Source organism: Neovison vison, chromosome 4 (assembly GCF_020171115.1).
Source record: "Neovison vison isolate M4711 chromosome 4, ASM_NN_V1, whole genome shotgun sequence".
NCBI classification, from domain to species: domain Eukaryota; kingdom Metazoa; phylum Chordata; class Mammalia; order Carnivora; family Mustelidae; genus Neogale; species Neogale vison.
Window position 1 is genome coordinate 164,649,072 of NC_058094.1, and position 19,743 is coordinate 164,668,814.

A 19,743-nucleotide genomic window follows, 5' to 3' on the forward strand; every position below is an offset into this window, starting at 1 on the left:
CATAAGATCTAAGTCATATTAGCTCTCAATCCCACAAGATTTCAGTTACACAAGTGATGTATGCTGCTGTGTTTCACCAAACATTTTTAAAATTAAAAAAATTCTCATGTGTAAATTAGATGTGCTAAATAACTTATGAGCTACTCATGAAATGGAGCATATGATCCCATTAAAAATAAAGAACTGGAGAAAAATTTTGGAGGATTTTTTTCCATGCAAATAATTCTATAATCTTTTGAAAGGTAACACAGAGTAGGGGTTAAGTACAACCCTGGGACCTGGGAACAAATATCCCACTTTGATTAATTATTAGTTGTGTGAACTTGGGCATATGACAGAATAGCTGAGTATCATTTACTCGTCCGCAAAGCTGGATCAGCTCAATAGTACATAACTCACAGGGCTGTTGTGAAGATTGACTGAGCTTTTCGAGCAGTATGGGTCAGATCCAGGAAGGCTGGTCAGTGTTCTGGGTAGCCATCATTACAATGGTGTGAGTCAAATCAGTTGTTTTGCTGGCGATTAGCCTTCCCCCTTCAAAGTATATGTGGATATAGGAAAGGAAGCAAGCTGAATATTTGGTGACTGAGGTAGATTTGGGGAGTCATTAGCACCGCTCTCCTTTCTGGTACGCCTACCTTTGAAGTCAGGTGCGGCCACATGGCTTGCTTTGGCACCGAACGTGTAAGAAAAAATAATATGCCACTTCGGGGTGGAAGTTCCGAGTTTTGGTACATGATTCCTCATTTTCCCTATCCCCCCGCCTTGCTGGTCATGGTAGCATGTGTCACGATGATGCTCCTTCAGCCTGGGTCCCAAAGTGATTATACCCCTCCTCAATGACGAGCAGAGCCCCATAGACCCGGATGAACATACGGTTTCGGCAAGAAAAAACTTCAGTTGTGGCAACGCACTGAAAATTTGGAATCTTATCATCATCTAATTTATCCCATTTTAGAAAATACTTAGCTTCCTGTGTGTAATGTAACCTTGCTCTCAAGCTGAGAGGGGTCCTTCCCCTCAGTCTACTTCACAGCAGAGACCCGGGCTGTGGTTGCATCCTGACAGCCAGCAATGGACACCACAAAGGCTCTGGAGCCAGTCCGTCCATGACTTGGAGCTCCACCACTTAGCGATTAGCTGAATGACTGAGCAGTTGATTTAACCTGTATAAAATAGTGGTACCGGGGCGTATCTGTTCCAGTTACTGAACCTATGTAAGAAATGGTGTCACACCTCCATTTATTACACTGAAGGAATTATGAATCGGGAATTGGACATAGCATGTAGGAATGGTTTATCCCAAGACTGAGGCCTCAGCTGAAGACTCAGAGTAGGTGCTCAGAACAGTTGGTAGTTACGTGCTTGGTGTTCGTGACTGATCCCCGGTACAGGTCCAGAGTCCTATGGAACCACCTTTCTGTGGCCAGCTCTTCCCTCTCCTGGGGACAAAAGTCGAGGATCTGTTCTCTCAAGACTCCAGACCAGACTCTGACAACCCCAAGACGGGAGGATTGAAGGAGCACACTCTACCCCCACAGGCTCAAGACCTTCCCTCAATGGTCTGACACCAGTCGGCTAAGGCTGAGAGTTCCCTTTCATCATTCCCCTGTAGAGGATTTAATAAACTTTGCAGCCTGTTTAACCAAGATCATAGACTTGCCTGAGTACAACTGTGCCTTTATAGCAAGAGATCTGCAAGATCTTGGAAGCAATGTTCGATCTTGGGTGGTTTCTCTTTTTCTACGCAATCTCTCATGTCCCAAACTCCAAGTACCGGTCTCAGTATGTATGAAGGCAAGTGAAACAGACCTCTGAAGGGGTACATCAGTCCCTAGGGGACTTGGGCGAGACTGAAACAGCAAATAGGAGTGAAAAAACTTCTAGTTTCTGGTGAGGGACTGGGTTATCTGTTGCTAGCAGTGCTGTGTGGATTATAAAGTACATGTGTCCTTAGCCCTGAGTCACCGGTATCAGGGTAGGCCAGGCAGACCGCTTGGCCGGTACCTAATTGTTGAGTCATGCGCAAATGCCCCAGAGGTTGCCATTTCTTCCAACCTTTTATAATTTTTGTTGTGAAAGAGGCAAAGATTATATCACATGCCAAGAACCTTCCCTGGAGCTTGTGCATCTGTTTGACATCCAACGAATTGCTGTAGTTAGGGGTGACCTGCAGGACTAAATTCACGCCTAGGAAGCTCGCCGCACCAGCTACCTCTCCTGTCAGGTGGTATTGTGTACGCCGGCTCTCTAGGGACTCTAGGGACCAAATTCCGACGCTCAAAAACTAGCGGTTCATGGTTTACAGGACCCCTTACTCCTCATGTATGCTGCCGAGTCACTACCCTGTTTCCCTTGCACTCTTGGTGTCCCTTAGCTTGGCAGGCTGTGCCTAGGCCAGGAATAGGTTTGCCTAGAGCCCAGTCATGCTAGGTGTGAGCACTGGGAGCACCTGCAAATACAGGATTGTTACTGACTCGCCCAGTATTAACTCAGGACATTTCCTCAGCTTTCCAGAGATGTTTGAAGATTATAAGTGAGGGCCTGTTGCCTCAGACAGTCCCCATCTTCCAACTTCCAAGCTCAACTCCTGGACTGCTTGATCTTCCCATCAAGCAGTTTAAGATTTTATTAATTAGAGAGTACATGTACAAGCAGGGGGAGCAGCAGGCAGAGGGAGAAGCAGAGTCCCCACTGAACAAGGAGGCCATTCGGGGCTCGATCCCAGGACCCCGGGATCATGACCTGAACCAAAGGCAGACACTTAACTGACTGAGCCATTCACAGGCGCCCCCATCAAGCATTTTATGATGACCTGCGTGCCAGCACTTACCTCTTCAAAAGTTGCTACTAGGGCACCTGGGTGGCTCAGTGGGTTAAGCCGCTGCCTTCGGCTCAGGTCATGATCTCTGGGTCCTGGGATCGAGCCCCGGATCAGGCTCTCTGCTCAGCAGGGAGCCTGCTTCCTCCTCTCTCTCTCTGCCTGCCTCTCTGCCTACTTGTGATCTGTCAAATAAATAAATAAAATCTTTCAAAAAAAAAAAAATTGCTACTAAATGGGATCCAACTTTATAATGTATTTCAAAATGTTATCCCTACACTACCAATGAGCATTCAACTGAGCATCTTCTACCCATTCATTGAATGTTTCCTTGTTATACTCTTTCTTGCTTAGGCTTAGAATGCTTTCTCCTTTCATCACAAATGCTTGGTTTGAGTTGTTTCTCTACAACAGGGCTCTACGAACTAGGGCCCACAGGCCAAATCCAGCCCACTGCCTGAGCTTACGAACTCTGGAACACAGCCATCCCCGCTTATTTGCCTATTGGCTCTGGCTTTTACACTGCAGTCGTGGAGTCCAGCAGTTCCAACAGATGTCTGCAAAGCTTGCAATCCTACTGCCCCTTGAGAGTCCGCTGACCTCTGACCTAGAACAGTAGCTGCAGAAAAGGTGTTGGCACCACAGAAAACAGAAAGTAAGAATTGCTATTTTATAAAATAGAGCTGTCATGGCCGCCTACGATGAGGATGGATGGCCTCGGCACAGCAGAGGCCGTCTGGCCAGCTGCTGGGAATACAGAAAGGCCAGAGGGAGGCCGGGAGAAGGCCACACTAAGAGGAGGCCGGGATGGGAAGGGAGCCATGTTGGCACAGGGCCCAAGTCTTCTAAAGCGGCCTTAGAGCAGCTGCTAATGCCTGCAAATGTCAGCCAGCTCCCCCCTTTCCCAGGCTCACTCTCTACCTTACTGGTAAACAGTAAAAGCCGCTCAGTTTCTGGTTACCTCTACTAAAGGGGCTGCGTGAGCAGAAGCAACTATAGCAATGGTTCCAATTTAAGACTTTTATTTTTTTCATGCCCAATGAGCCCGAGTGGTTGATGCTTGCCACTCCCCTTCCTGCCCTGGAGCCCCCAACCCTTCACAAGAGGAGGTGTCCTGGCAGGGCTGAGTGCAGAGGGCACCTAGGCTTTGGCAGCAGCCTTGTAATGGGCCAGAGTGCGGGCCGAAGGGTCAGTGGCGTTGATCCACCTTGGCATCCAGTAATGGGTCAGCCAGTCGGCCCGGCCGGGGTAGTGGCGCTCAAAGATCTGACGGTAGTAATAGCCTTCTTTGGTTTTAGGAGTGTTGAAGGGAAACTTTTGGGCTGCTGCTGCCATCATTGCATCATCAACCTGGAAGAGCATAAAAACAAAAAGGTTTTTTAGACGGCATAGAAACCCTTATATTGAACGTGGCTTCATGGCAACAACCAAAGATATGAAAAGGCATGACTGTAATTGCCCAAGAGACCCTTTGAATCACCCTTCACTTAGAATATGCTGAAATACCAGAATATACACAGCTGCAGTGACTTTTAAAGAACATTTTTGTGAATGTCTATAACAGAGGGTAGCTCTGAGTTTTATTCTTTCATGCCTATTAATGTCTGACCCCCAGCAGGCACACAATGATGTGGTAAATGAAGGTCAGTGATAATGGGTAAGACTCTCGCTCTTTCAATTCTAGATGTTACTACATAATCCTTCATGCTATGTAAATCTTGTGAAATTCTTACAAAAGCATTGTTTACCGAGAATTTCTCCAACACACAAAACATTTAAGCTAAACACAAAATGAACAGCGATTACAATTCTATTTCCACACTGTCCTCTTCCAGACAATATATATATATATTTTAAAGATTTTATTTATTTATTTGATAGACAGAGATTACAAGTAGTCAGAGAAGCAGGCAGGGAGAGGAAGAAACAGGCTCCCCGCCGAGCAGAGAGCCTGATGTGGGGCTCAATCCCAGGGCCCTGAGACCATGACCTGAGCTGAAGGCAGAGGCTTTAACCCACTGAGCCACCCAGGCGCCCCCAGACAATATTTTTAAAGACATTATACCTGATGTTCAATATAGTCCTGTAAAATCCTAAACCAGGAATTCTTAACTGAGGTTATTCCATCACTGAAGGCTTCTTTTGGCCGCCAGAGAATGTCTTTAGGTATCAGATTGGAGTCCTCAAAGGTCTCTCTCAGGAGATGTTTTTCTATCCCATTCTGACATGAAAACAAAGGATTGTTAGTAAAAGTTCCAAATATATTTGATATCAATGGACAGTTTTTTATCTTGGATTGATTCACCTACCTTAGGAATCCTCATATCTGGTGGCAGAGACAAGTAATAGGAAGAAAATCGATGATCCAAGAAAGGGACTCTCAATTCAAGGCTTAAAGGAAAAAAGAAAATCTAAATCAAAATGGAGAGTTAATGCCTGTCTGTTCAGACTGTCCTTGAGAGTTTCTTGGCAAATCAACCAGCCTCTAAGTAATGTTAAGACAATAAAGTCATTTTTGCAGTCCTCCTGATTATCCTACACTATTGTGTGAACCCAAAAATCTTCATTCAAAACGGGATGCTTACTATCTAGGGAGTGAGGCAAACTGACAATAATTTGACTTTCCCTTCTACAAACAACTAAGTGCACATCTCAAAAAGCAGAAAAAGGCAAGAATCATGAGTGACCAGATCGTTGAGAATGTACTTTTCCTATACCTTCCTGCCTCAACATCTTTTATAGGTGAGCCCATCTCTCATCTTACTAAAAACAGTAAGAATTCAAAATTGTTGACTACTAAATAACTAGTTTTCATACAACATTCAATATAAACCACTGATCTACAGTGTTTCATCGAAGGCTGCATTATGTTTCCTGAATCCTGGTGACTCTGGGTAAGACAAATGGATATGATAATAACCACGGATTCAGTTCATTCCCCACACCGTATTTTATTATTTCCCAGCCTCAGTGTGATTTGGTAGATGCAACTAAGACATTTGATGTCAGTTTTCTATCATGTACAGTACGAGTCTTGAATTCTCCAACATGACCAGCTAAAAAGCGACTTTAGGCATCCAGAAATGGTCTCATAGAAACCTGCTGGAATCCAATCAGCCCTCTTGGATCTTGACCGCCCTGTGACCACACAGCATCCAACAGGCACTCAACCCTTGTTTCATGGGGGTGTGTAATTTTTACTTCTCTTAAAAAGGCTTAGGAAGAGCTGCATCTGCCTTCCCTCTCCATTCCAATGGCAGTGGAGTGGGGCGGTGTTTAAAGGCAGAAAGTCTGTCTAAACCTACAGTCCCCTCATCAGAACCACAGTAACACTCTGAATGAGAAGAGCTTCATTTTCTCTTGAAAAGTCCTACTTTGCAACATATTAACCAACTGAAAGAAATAACCAGCCACCGAACTGTTTGATTTTTAAGGCTATCTTTACTACTGCTTCTTAGCTACTGAGTTACCCGTGGGCAGCAGTGGTGCGGTCTGCCCGGAGCACATCGAACAAGTAGAGTTCCTTCAGAAGCCTCTCACTCTCCTCCTCGGCTTTTTCAGGAGAAGGAGCCTGTTTGACAAACAAGCAGGTGAAGTTACAAATACACCAACAGCTTGGCTTTGTGCTCACGGAACAGCCTGTGTTTCTCTCTCTCTCCCACATTTCTGCTCTAAGCACGGTAAGACAAAAAGCTACGCAAGGTCTGGGGAAGGGAGTCCCTGCTTGCTACACCAGGCCCCCCTTCACACCAAACGGTTGAGGTCAGGCAATGAAACGGACACTGTGGGCAATAACCATGCTGCCGCACGATAGTAACAAGTATCAGAACGGTGATTCTCATGCTCAACCGGTCCCCAAGAATGCAGATTATTTCTCCCCTGACAAAGCAGACAGGAATCGGTTTCCTCATCTACATCACAAGACACTGTTAGGGCTACAGTGACAAGAGAGGACAGCAAGCAGTCAAACAGTTCACTTTTCCTAGCCTCGCACCAATATCCCTCCATCTCAGAACGCTTACCTTGTGGAAATATATGTAACCCTGCGTCAGCTCATCTGAGCCTTCCCCGGAGAAGATCACCACGCTATCTGTGTTCTTCCGAATGTACTTGGAAACTAAGTACATACCTTGGAAGAGAGAGAGAAATTGTTCACATCAACGTAACTCTCCACCAAAAATGCTTTCTCTTTGGCTTACAGAAGCTACTGAGTTTTACTTAAACTCTGTATTTATATACTGGCTTCCAAAATAACGACTTTTTATCTATAAGCCATTTTAATGTACCTAATGTAGAAGCTGTACTGCTGCCATGAAATAGCCCAAAACCATTCTAGAATTATTTGCATTTGTTCTTAAGTACTTTGTTTTAAACTATTGTTTAAAATAATCTTTTAACCCTTATACCTTTTTTTTTTTTAGTATTAAAAATGTTTTTGAGGGGCGCCTGGGTGGCTCAGTTGGTTAAGCGACTGCCTTCAGCTTGGGTCATGATCCTGGAGTCCTGGGATCGGGGCCTACATCGGGCTCCCTGCTCAGCCGTGAGTCTGCTTCGCCCTCTGACCTCTTCCCTCTCATGCGTGCACTCTCTCTCTCTCTCATTCTCGCTCTCAACTAAATAAAATCTTTAGAAAAAAAATTTTTTTAATGTCCTAAAACACCTTACCTACTGAAGCACGAACGGTCGTAATATCGTAAGTTTCCAAGGAAAATATGACTTCATCCAAGACCTGAATGCCTTCCTCAGAATTAAAGAGGACTTCATGGTGTTCACTCCCAATGTGATTTGCCACCTGATTATTTAAGAAACATCCATATACTTGTGACTTAAAAGAACTGCCTTTGAGAAGGAAACATGACAGTAGTTCACAACGCAGTAAGTTAACAACAGTGAAAAACAAACCAGGCAAAATAGGAGGCAATGATTCTCCAGGCCACCGCATACAAGGTTCCCCAGTCAGGTTTCCTGGCCTCCTCCAGTCTGTGCCACGACTCAGCTAAGAGGCAGACGGCCCATCAGCTCTTCCCACTCCAACACTTCCACCTAACTGTCCAGAGTACTGCACAGTTAGTGTGACCTACACCCCTAAGAGACCCCCCTCCTTTCTCTCTAGTCTGACAGGGCCCCACTATAAACTTGGCCCTCACTGGCCCTCCAGTAATGTTTTATATTACATTCAGGATATTATTCCTAAAGGAAATGCCACCTCCCCTTTTTTTTCTTTGGTTATTTTGGATTCTTTCAGCATTGATCAGCTTGCTTGAGACTGCATTCTAGCTCTTTCTCTTCCACTCTACATAAGCTCTTCCAGACTAGGAAAAAGGTCTCCTAAACACTGAATATGTAGAAGGTCCCCCCTGCCCATAATCCTAACACACGATGCTTTATTAAAAAACAAAACAAAACAAAAAAACAGCTAACATTTACAGGGTACTTACTACATGCTGTGTTCTATCCTATGCATTTTAGACGAATTACATCATTTTCACCACAAAACTATCCCACAGTAGTTACTATTACTCCCATTACACAAATGAGGAATTACATGGTGGAAGTAGGATTTGAAACCAGTGGTCAGGCTCCACAGCGTGCAGTCCTAACCACTATACCATGCCATTATGTTCAAGAAGAATTATTATCGTTAGGTTTTTATGAGGCCTGCATGGGCCTTGGTAGAATTATCTAGAGAACAGCGTGCAACACTGTTGATATTCAACAGGCATTTCATTCCATTTTAATATATTTAAATTTAAAATAATTTCCTGAGTCAATACAGGAGCAGAAGCACAGAATCATTAATTATGGGGCTGATTGTTATGCTAACACGTCTGTCTGAATTACATAATGGGCAGAGACAGTGTCTTACCTTCCTAGCAGCCAGTAAATCAGTACTGTCTTCCATACCAATTGCAAATGTCTGGAGAGGGTACTGAACGTGGGCCTCTTTTAGCTGCTTTAACAGGGTGGCAGCAACCAAACTGGAATCTAAGCCCCCTGTAGCGAGACCGGAAGTACACGGGTTACCTGCCTTGTGTAAGAGGAGCAGGTAGGATTTACAATCCTGTGAAGCCCCAAGACGAGAGTTTTGCCATTTAAAATCCCCAAGTTTTATAAACTAAAAATCAACTTTAATCAAAGAAAACAATCTAATATATATAACCCGAGATAATGGTTGCAGTAATTGAATTGGTTAAAAAAAAAAAATCACTAGACACGATTCTGAAGAATGTTTATTAGCTCGCTCATCCCAGTAATTGTAATGTAAGCAGACGTTGCTGTATTAGTGTGACTATTAAATGCAGCTTATGTAAAACATTTTCATCCTCTGATGGAGAGAAAGATTAAACCCTCAATATTCTATCGTCAAAATCTCAGGGATGGCTACAAGCCATTTACTTAAATACACATTCAGTATAGTTAGGTGTTTTAACAGCCTTCACCTGATAAAAGGCAGCCAATCCTTCGGTCTGTCATCAAGCGTTTCTTGATGGCATTGTCAAAAAGGATCCGCAGGTTATTCTTCACGGTTTCTATCTCAAAACCTACAATCACATAAAGTAAGCAAATGGTTCCAGAAAATCTTGGGCTGAATTATTTACTGAAACGAGGTACACACTCATCTATCTATCATGATGACGTGCTCAACTGGGGACTTTGCCAAAGCCCAGTGCGCCACATCCACATGAAACAGGAAATAGCTCTTCACACGTGACCCGTTCTAGTGACAGGAAAGTATCATTTCCGGTGGGCGTTTGCTCTAGTACCTGGGAACAGCTTCTCCACGTTGTCGTAGAGGGCATGCAGAGGCTCTTCTCTGCAGTGATGGTATTTGACCATTTCCACGGAGGCAACTTTGCCATTGGGCTTTAAATCCAAAACTTCATAGTGTCCCGGGAGAAAAGGCTCCACTTTTAAAAAAGGAGTTGTGGAGTGCTTCAGGTTAACAAGGCCTACAAATTCCAAAAAAGAATTTTACTCATGCTACCATTCACACTAACTCTCACAGGTAACTTACTGTCCTCTAAATTCCTACTTCCCTTTTTCGTACAAACACATGTCTATTATATCAGCAAAACAGGGGAAAATTAACCTAATCTTACTATCTACTTACAAGAGAGATCACAATGGTACAGAGATGTTGAACAAGGCTACACTGATTTCTAGTATTTCAGAGCAATAGGAAAATCTCCAATGTTCCCTTTCTTCTCCCATGCTGAAATTTCAGATCAAGAAAACCTATTTTCTATAATAAATTAAGTATAAAAACAAAAGATACACTAAGCAAGGAGAGGGACTTGAAATTATTCATTTTACGATATCCTGGCTGTCATTTCTTTGAGGTATTTTAAGAAAACAGCTGTGGTTCCTGGACCTTTGACAAGCAAATAAATCCAGTATGAGGTACTTTAAAGTTGGACATTAAGTCGGGTATCTATCCCTTTACTAGTTATTATATACTGTGTATTAACAGTATAATCTAAATTTCCTCAATAAATTTTCACAGTGAGTAACCAAATTGACACCACCATGATCTTTGATACAAAATCGATGTTCTGTTCTAAGTAGGAACAGCCTATCAAATACTCATTATGATTTACAATTTGAGTGTGTCAGCCCAGTAATCTGTCATACTGAATTCAAAGACCAGACTGGACCCAGATCCCATCACTACCCAGCAGACTGCAACAGAGCCATACAACCCCTATGGGAGGTGAGGAGTTAATTAAAAAAAGTTTTAACCTGGGGCACCTGGGTGGCTCAGTGGGTTAAGCCGCTGCCTTCGGCTCAGGTCATGAGCTCAGGGTCCTGGGATCGAGTCCCGTATTGGGCTCTCTGCTCGGCAGGGAGCCTGCTTCCTCCTCTCTCTCTCTGCCTGCCTCTCTGCCTACTTGTAATCTTTCTCTGTCAAATAAATAAATAAAATCTTTAAAAAAAAAAAAAAAAGTTTTAACCAGGGAATACCATGAACAGATTAGTTTTAGATACATTATTCTAAAAGCACTGACAAATAGTTGCTTGAAAACCTCTGGACTGCCCACCAAGGGAATTGCAAATAGGATCTAGAGGGAAACACAAAACCAGAGCAATAATGAAAACCTACAGAAAAATTCTCTAATTACCTTTAGCTTCTGAACACACGGCCAAAAATCCATCTTCCGTCATGGCTTTAAACAAAGGCCTGACTCCGTAAGTATCTCTGCCCAGGAACACTTTCTTAGTGGCAGTATCCAATAAAATGAATGCAAACACCCCATCCAACATACTAACTGTTTGCTCAATTCCTCCTTTGTCATATAGATGAAGGATTATCTCACCATCCACTTTGGTCTGGTATTCAAATTCAAAATGTTGTTGCAGCTTTGAAAAACAGCAGCAAAAGCAACATGTTAGAATCTGTGTGCACTCACAAATAGTTTTTCACTGCAAAGTTGGTTCAGTATTTCTACGTTCTAGAAGCATGCACTTCAGTGATTTAGAAGAATCATGGCATTACCAAAATATAACTTGTTTGAAGTCACAATTCTGCAAATTCTTTGTAACATAAAGCTAAACCCGTGAAAATTTTAGTTACATTCTGATGAAGGCAATGCATCCAAAGAGTCATGCGTGGACAGAAAGTCACCTTAGATATGTGCTATGTCTGTAATACATACATATTTATATGTAAGTTGAAGCAAATAGGTTGCCCCCAGTTGCCATGACACTTTTTAGTGTGCTTCCACACTGTAATACTTTGACTTTGGAACAGAGTATCAGCTAAGGTTGTTCCAGTTCAGTCTCCAAAACCTGCCTATGAAAATGGAAAGCAAAAGGACAAATGGCCATCTAGGTGGCTCAGTAGGTTAAGCATCTGCCTTTGGCCTGGGGTCCTGGGATGGAGCCCCATGTTAGGTTCCCTGCTAAGCAGGAAATTTGATTTTCCCTCCCCCTTGGCTCCTCCTCCTACTTGTGCGTGCTCTCTTTCTCTCTCCCTCTCTGTCAAATAAGTAAGTAAAATCTTTTTTTTTTTTTTTTTTTTAAAGGACAAACATAGTCTGTATGATCCCCAGCAAATAGATGATTCCATCACAATGATAAAGACACATGATCTAAACAAACCTGCTGGCCCCCAGGGGAGGACTGTGATATTCAGTCCTCCTACCACTGCAGTGGCATTAAAGCTACTTCTCACTGAGAGACAAAATGACAGAGGCACATTAGAAGCCCACATGCCCCAAAGGCACAGCAAAGTGATGGTCACGATCACACCAAGTGCACAGGGAGAGGGTTTGATTACAGGACACCCGGACCCTGTGGCTCTCCATCACCACTGCAAACTGTGAGGGTGAAGTCCTTGGAGTTGCTCTTTCTGTGAACTTACTCCTATTTTTGGCTGACAGTGGAGAGAGAAGAGGTTCACATGAACAAAATAAGGTGGAAATCCTAGGTACGTTTTGATATTTAAAACATATTTCTAAAATGTTTGTCTACATATGACCTATAAACATGCTTCACAATTAAACATACTCTAGGATTTGTGAAACTGTCTCTGGGCACTCAGAATGACCCCCAAAATGGGCTTTGGCTGCCTCCAGGGACTACAGAGCCACTTCCTGTTGCCCTCCCCCTACTCTGAGAGACTCTCAGGGGAGTCCCTGGCACTAGCAGGTGGGGCTTGGAAAGCAGTCTTCTGTGGACCCTTTTGGGCTTAGGCATCTGAAGGATGAGTATACCCTAAAGCAGTCAGTGATTTTGGTGAGCAAGGTCTTCCCTCAATCTATCCCACCACTGCCACCAAGTCAGCACTGCTCCTGAGCTAAACCCTGCAGGAAAGTTATTGCTTAATGACTCCCAGGTACCGCTTTCCAGTCTCCTGAAAAAAACACTCGGTAAAAGCTGCACGGAGATAAAAGCCCCCGTTCTCTTGTCCCCCACACAGATATCACACTGCCCTCCAACTTGCTGTTTGCAAGCCCCTTATGCTCCCCGCAGAGACTCCTCCCTGCCCCAGCCTCTACTCAGAGTCCTCCTCTCCTTCATTTATTCTTCCTCCATGCCCAGCACACCTCTAGCTATCTTTTATTAGCAAGAGTCAGTTTTCTTTTTGTTATAAATAAATAAAGAAAGAAAGAAAGAAAGGGGCTTTGGAGTTTCCGTTGCAGCAGACTTTACGTAAACCGAAAATGGCCATCCTCCTCTTTCGTCTAATTTCTGGCTGCTCACGCTGCATACACTTAGATGACTAGTAGAAGTAATGGAATGTCTATGCTTTTGAAAATACAACGTATTTGATGAATTTAGAATAAAAACACTTTTGAAATACCATTTTCTAACTTCTAAATAAAATATGTAAAAGCAGAAATGTTGTTCAAGTTCAACAAGGTATTTCCTATGTCATTTAAGGTGAAAGGTTAATAGTGCCATAATCCAACCCAGCATTCTCACGTGTATGGTACTAACTTGGCTTAGTAAGAAAGGAGTCAACTGTTCCTTCCTGAACTCTCACTGCTGTGAAATCCATTCTTACTTTTTTGTTCACCATTTCATCTCCAAGCACCTAGAAAAATGATGCCTGTGTATAATATGCTCTTAAGAAATGTATGAAAGGAATCTGCTGAGTTAACTATAAAACTTCTCTAATGAGAAGCCTATTAAAAGTAGAGAATTCTGGGCGCCTGGGTGGCTCAGTTGGTTAAGCAACGATCTTCAGCTCAAGTCATGATCCTGGGATCCCAGGATCGAGTCTCACATCGGGCTCTCTGCTCAGTGGGGAGTCTGCTTTTCCCTCTAACCCTCCCACCTCTCGTGCTCTCTCTCTCTAATAAATAAATAAAATCTTAAAAAAAAAAAGTAGATTATTCCTATAAGCAGACAACAATGGCAAAAGCCACTGTCCAGAGATAAAAACATCCAAAGGGTGACTAGAATGTAAATCCTTATTTGTGAATGATTGACATGACATAACAAGACTCAAAAAATACCAAGAAACAGTGTGAATGATGTCTGGCTTCAAACAAAACAAAGCAACTATAAAGATGTTCTTGACAGAGGTGTTTGGGTGGCTCAGTGGGTTAAGCATCTAGACTCTTAATTTCCACTCAGGTTGTAATCTCAGGGTTGTGAGATCAAGCCTCATGTGGGGTTCCTTGCTGGGCAAGGAATCTGCTTAAGATTCTCTCTCTCCCTCTGCCCTTCTTCCACCCTCCCTCGCCAAAAAAATAAAAACTTAAAAAAAAAAAAAAGAAATTCTTGGCCAACTCGCAGTAATTTAGTATGAACTGAGTATTAAATTATAGTATTGATTCTTAGGTTTAACAATATTGGTGTTAGGTAGAGGAATGCCCTAATTTTGAAGAGATAAGTGCTTATATATTTAGGAGTAAAGTATCACAATATTTGTAGCATACTAACATGATTCAGCCAAAAAATTAATGCCTAGGTGTATATACAGAAAGAGAAAAATAAGTCAAATAGGGCAAAACATTAATAGTTATACAATCTAGGTTCTTACTTTTGGGTTTTTTTGTTTTTAATATATGTTTGAAATTCTCAAAAATAAAAGCCGGGGAGGAGGGTGGCGAACAAAAAATCACTTGGAAATTTTAGATTTAAAAGATGTATGAAACACTAGCCAAATAATTCCAGATTGGAAAGCTCTTAGCCAATGTGTCTTCCTGGGGTCAGAATTTCCCCCCTCTTACCACTCTCATCTTGAGTAAGCTTTCCCCAGATTAGAAAGCTGTTCCAATTTTAATGCTGCTAGAAAATCACTTCCCGCACTGTTTCCTCTGGCCACCCTTCTGTCTTGCCGTTCTATTTAAGTGCAGTATGCACTTAATGATAATAAATGCACTTATGATAATAAATATCATTGAGGGCAGCCTCATATAAAAGCTACAAGGATGATGACCTCTCAACTACTGAACTCTATACCTGCCCTAAAGTCCTCCTGTCTTACAGCTCTTAGAATGATATTCTAACTCCTTACCAAGTCCTGCTTGATCGGGTCCTGTCCACCCTCACCCCACCTTGCCCACCTTACCCCTTGTTCACATCTGACAATCCCAGGACTGCTTCCTTCCTCAGACTTCTATACATGCTATTCCCTCTGCAGGAGAAGTTCTTCCCAGCCCCCCTAGTTGATCATGGTGCATCAGGTATCGGTTCAGGTGGCAGTTCCTCCAGAGGTCTTCTCTGATCACTGGATCTCCCCTATCATCCATATTTTCAGAATATCAGTCATAGGTACAGGGATTTTTTTTCTTTGCTTGGTAATGGAATAAGCTCCATCAGAGTGCAGAACTACCTCTCATACCTACTATTGTATCCCCAGCACCAAACACGGGCTCTGATTAATATTCAAATTAATAATAGGAAAAAAAAGTACTGAGAGTTAAAGAATTGTAATCCTCATTTGTGTGTGTGTGTGTCCAACTCATTTGACCTCTTGAGTCTCAGTGCATCATCCTTATAATTGGAGCAAATGAGATAATGAACATGGAAATTGTTGGAGAAGTAAAAAGCTTTACATGAAGTACATAAAAGTTTATAACCAACTAGCTCTGAGGTTTAATCACATTCAGATACCTTCTGGTTTTGTTTTATTTACCTTCTTGTGGTTGTAGATTTCACCGTTGTAACAGAGCCAGAGATAAGGATATTTCTTTACTCGAATTGGCTGCATTCCAAACAGCTGGTCAACCACAGCCAACCGATGAAATCCAAAGCAGCAATTGGTATATCCATTAACATTCTCGAAACGAAATGCATCTGGACCCCTGTGTGCAATCTTCATAGCACTCAGGCACTGCACAGAAAGGCAGTCATCACTGCCAAAGAGGGCCCAAATCCCACACATGGTGCAATGGGGCTATGGGCTTTCTATGGAGAAAAGAGCAGGCCAGTTAAATATTCAATACCCAATCCAAGTCTGTATTAAATCTTGATTCCAAAAACTGGTATCAACCACTTCAAAGACTGACATTTAAACTATCTCGTCTACAGCAATTTTCCACTAGGTTGGCAGGCACAGAGGAGTTGAGAATGATTTAATTTACATACAAGTATTCAGAAAAGACGCATGATCTTTCCATCCAGCAGTAGCAGTCTGGCACCCCGTCAATGCCTGCATCTCTCTCACCATGGAATTGGCCAGCTAGAGCTTGGGGGAGCGAGGCCACACTCGAGGTTTACTTCCTAAGGTCAGATACATATGCGGGCTGGCTCCAACCTAGTGAGAGATCCCCGTCCCACTCTCTCCATCTCAGAACCTCAGAAGCCCTCAAAAATCCAAGAGACTCCCCAAATTACTAATACAGTCCCCTCTCGGGTCTCTTTGACAATTAAACGTCCTGTCTTTACCTATACCAACTGCACATCGAGTCTAGCGGGTAAAAAAGATCATATATATTGCTCAAGTGTTAAGATACACAACCATTATAAGCATTTCACAACTTCTTGCTTACCTCTAAGTGATTTACTCAAACGTGATGAAAGAAATTCTAAAGAGAAAAAAGAAAGGCATGTCTGATATCAGATATCTTGGCTGTATAACAAAAAGCATTTTAAGTTGACAGAAATACGTAATGTTCACCATCCAAATGTCCTAAATGACACAAATGTTCTCAAGTATTTTGTCTTAAAGTTGTCTTGGTTCATAGGAAAGCAAAGCAGATAGGACACAAACACCGACATCTCTGAAAAACAACGTGGCAATCCCTATAGGCCAAAAAGCAAACAATTCCGATGGACATTTCCTTGCAATTTCATATTCTCAACTGTGAAATAAAGGGCCATTTTATTTAGCTGCTGCCAACTCAAAACAGTTATTTTACCAAAATATCTCACACTTAGAAACTTATTTGGGTATCTTGACTGCAAATTTGCAGCAAACCTAATTTGGGACAAAAATTCTCAAGAAAATATATACATATATTCAAGTTACATCAGTCACTTTGGGTAATCCTCTCAGGGCGTTTGCATCTAAATGAACCAAAGCTTTGTTTAGCTTTCTAATGAGACCACATCAAACTAACAAAAATTAATAGTGACTCAAACAACTTGGAAATGTCCTATGCAGTCCCTTCCATGCACTTTGCCAAATAGGCTCTAATAAGACATTTGAGAAATTCACGTAGATTTAAGTGAGATGACTGATAAGCCATGTATCTTTTCCTCTATACCAGTTAAAAATGGCCTGAGAAATTGCTTTGAAAATCACAAGAGGTCATTAGTGAATCATTTACCAGTCTTCCTAATGCCACTTAGCGAATCCCATTATTAAACCTGCATAAGGAACACACACTAAGCACTAAAACGGAGGGGAAAGAAGGGAAACACACATTAGTGAAGCACACTTGCCTTTCCCAGCAGGAAAAAGCACATTAAAACTACTACCTATTTTTGTTGGACTTGGGCTTACTTGCAAAGGTCCTACTTACAATGTTTTTTCCTACTGCTATTACCTGTTCCCTGTAATTTTCTGCACTTCCTCATAAACTTTTAGAACAGTGCCGTCCAGAAATGTAAGCCAATATGGAATTGTAAAAATACCAGTAGGCCCATTAAAAAAGAAAAGAGAAAAAGGGAAGACAACTTTAAATATAATTTAACACAATGCACCAAAAAAGGTATTTCAATATAATCAGTATAACAAATTATTGACAAGATACTTTACATTGCCTTTATTAAGTCGTCAACATCTGGTGTGTTTTACACTTAACACACCTTAATTCGGGCGAGTCAGCATTTCAAGTTCTCGATAGTTACATGCGGACTGAATTGGACAGTGCTGCTTCCGTGCATTTGATTTCCATGCTGCTTACCAACTAAAAACTTCACCATATTGTTTTATTTTACATTAAGGTATCAGCAACCAACTCCTGCACAAGTTCAAGACTTAAGTTACTTTTAACTAATCTTACAGTAATGTGGCCAATCAATGAAAAAAAGAGTTATGAGTGCTTTTAAATTGTTAAGTCAAGGCACCCAGGACAATGGCCCATGAAGGAATAATATAGGCCAAGGGCCCAGCAGAAAACGGTCTTTTTCTTCAAAATAGTAACATTAATCTGAAACCAGCCCTACAGAATGGATACCATTGAGAAAGAAATGTTAGTTCTTTTGCTTTTTTCCATACCGCTCCGCCCGTCGCCCTGAACAGATCTCTCCTAGGTGGGGTTGGTTCATCAAGTCACTTGTTGAGTCTTGTAGTCTGGGGTAGGGGGACGGGGAAAGGAGAGGGGAGCCAAAAGGTGTGGGAAGCCAGAGGTGAGGGGCTAAGTGCAGACCCCTTAGGCTTTGACCGACGCTGGGAGACCCCGACCAAGAGACAGCGCGAAACTCCAACTGAGCTCCAGCCACGTGCACCCTCTGGCGGGTCCACCGCAGAGCGCCCAGACTGCGAAAATTTCCACAGGCTTCCACGCAATATAATACAAAAAAAAAAAAAAAACTGTAAGAATTTATAGGGGCCAAAGTGGGCCGCAGCCCGGCCTCCCCTCCGTCTTTCACTTGATCCCTCGCTCCGAAAACCTAGATCCTAGTCTTTCTTCTCGGCTAGCTCCCAGGTGCGCAACAATCGGCCCCGCCCCCTTTACCCGCTGGAGCCGCGGCGCGGGCGGGCGCCTGCATCCGCTTCTGCCCTCCGCTGTGCAAGCGAGGCTGCAGCGTCACCTCCTCCTCTCTCCTCCAGGGGCGGCCCTCCAGGGGTGGCCCCGGGGCCCGCTGGGAGGGCGCTGCGCTGGTCGGTAGAGCCTGGCTTACCTGGGCTCGGACGGAGAGAACAGCGAGGGGATGCCAGGTAGAAGCTGCAGAGGCGGGCCGGGCGGCGGGCTTCCTGTGACTTTATACGGGCCTCGCTCCTGTAATGCTTGCGGGAAGTTTCATCATGTCTGTGAGGACCAACCAGCGCGCAGGGGCGTGGCCCACAATGCCAGACCTTGGCTGGGCGGAGGAGGAGCGGGGACCAAGGAGGAACTGCGGCTTTCCAGCTCCTTAAAGTGTTAGTGCACCTGCTGAAGGATAGTCTCAGAGGTCCAGCCAGGTGCCCCACTGACACCTAGGACCAGGACCTTACCTGCTGCCCTGACAATTAGGGGGTCTTCTGCACTTGGTTCATTCTTGGGGAAATCATCACTAAATTGATTGCAGCAGCCCCTCTGCAGCAGATCTCCCTCATATCGTTAATTACAAAGTTTTTAGGCATCCAGGTATCAACTGCTTTTCTAAAGTTCATGGTATGCCACCTTGCTTTTACAAAAGACCCACATTAGTACCTGTTTTCGCTACCTGAAAGAAATCCAAAGAGGATTTTTTTCTTTGGGGGAAAAGGCAAGAAGCAAAAATAGCATTCAGCATTTAGTTTGCAGCCAGCCAGAACAGAGGCACCGTGGATGGAACAGCAAGGAGGGCACCGAGGCGTTCCTTCCCCAGAACTACACTCAGAGTCAAGGGGCCGTAGCCTTGAGCAACGTCTATGGGCATCCGTGCTTTATCTGTTCATTTTGTGCATTCATTAGCAGGATGTGTCCTTAGGTATCAGAAAGGCCTAAGAGATGTGATTTTGGGGTCTGAGAAAACTCAAATTTTCCATGTAAATTCATGATAACTGCTTCTTCATTTTATGTCATTTCTGCCTATCAAATGTTTTCCTAGGAATGCTCTACTTCGAGATAACAGGGAAACCTGTACTTTAGTTTCTCCTTAACTACTAAGAGAGCATCTGATACATAGATGTGGATAAAGAAATATCTGTTCTATTAATAAACAAGGGGGCAGACAAGAAGAGCTGGAAGGATATCTTTTTATTAACTACTATATAGATTTCACTATGTCTTCTACCTCAGACATAATTCCTCCTTCCTCTGGACAGACAGCTCAGTGTATTTGTATTTTGTGTTGGATCATCGTTAGACTTGTGATGTGGTTATATTCTCCTTCTA

At 43.1% G+C, this 19,743-nt stretch overlaps 1 protein-coding gene across 2 annotated transcripts; it reads right to left on the bottom strand.

Annotated features, from left to right (window-relative positions):
• Positions 1-3,826: 3,826 nt before the first annotated feature.
• Positions 3,827-18,668, bottom strand: ASNS (asparagine synthetase (glutamine-hydrolyzing)). Of its 2 annotated transcripts, none has more exons than XM_044246087.1 (13): positions 18,566-18,668; positions 16,267-16,302; positions 15,411-15,682; positions 10,942-11,179; positions 9,586-9,771; positions 9,262-9,363; positions 8,688-8,815; positions 7,487-7,613; positions 6,844-6,950; positions 6,292-6,392; positions 5,131-5,212; positions 4,887-5,042; positions 3,827-4,171 (listed from the first exon to the last, which is right to left on the bottom strand). In XM_044246087.1, the coding sequence occupies exons 3-13, from the start codon at positions 15,657-15,659 to the stop codon at positions 3,962-3,964; spliced, it is 1,686 nt and encodes a 561-aa protein (XP_044102022.1). In that variant the 5' UTR covers positions 15,660-15,682; positions 16,267-16,302; positions 18,566-18,668; the 3' UTR covers positions 3,827-3,961. The 2 variants fall into 2 exon arrangements, with proteins under 2 accessions (XP_044102022.1, XP_044102023.1); XM_044246088.1 differs by lacking the exon at positions 18,566-18,668 and adding an exon at positions 17,940-18,219.
• Positions 18,669-19,743: the final 1,075 nt, after the last annotated feature.

Excerpts from the sequence above, each read along its gene's own strand:
- ASNS (XM_044246087.1), bottom strand. The coding sequence starts at position 15,659 with ATGTGTGGGATTTGGGCCCTCTTTGGCAGTGATGACTGCCTTTCTGTG. Across the intron at positions 7,614-8,687 it reads ATTTACTGGCTGCTAGGAAG|GTGGCAAATCACATTGGGAG; the intron begins GTAAGACACTGT and ends TTAAATAATCAG. Across the intron at positions 4,172-4,886 it reads AGGACTATATTGAACATCAG|GTTGATGATGCAATGATGGC; the intron begins GTATAATGTCTT and ends ATGCTCTTCCAG.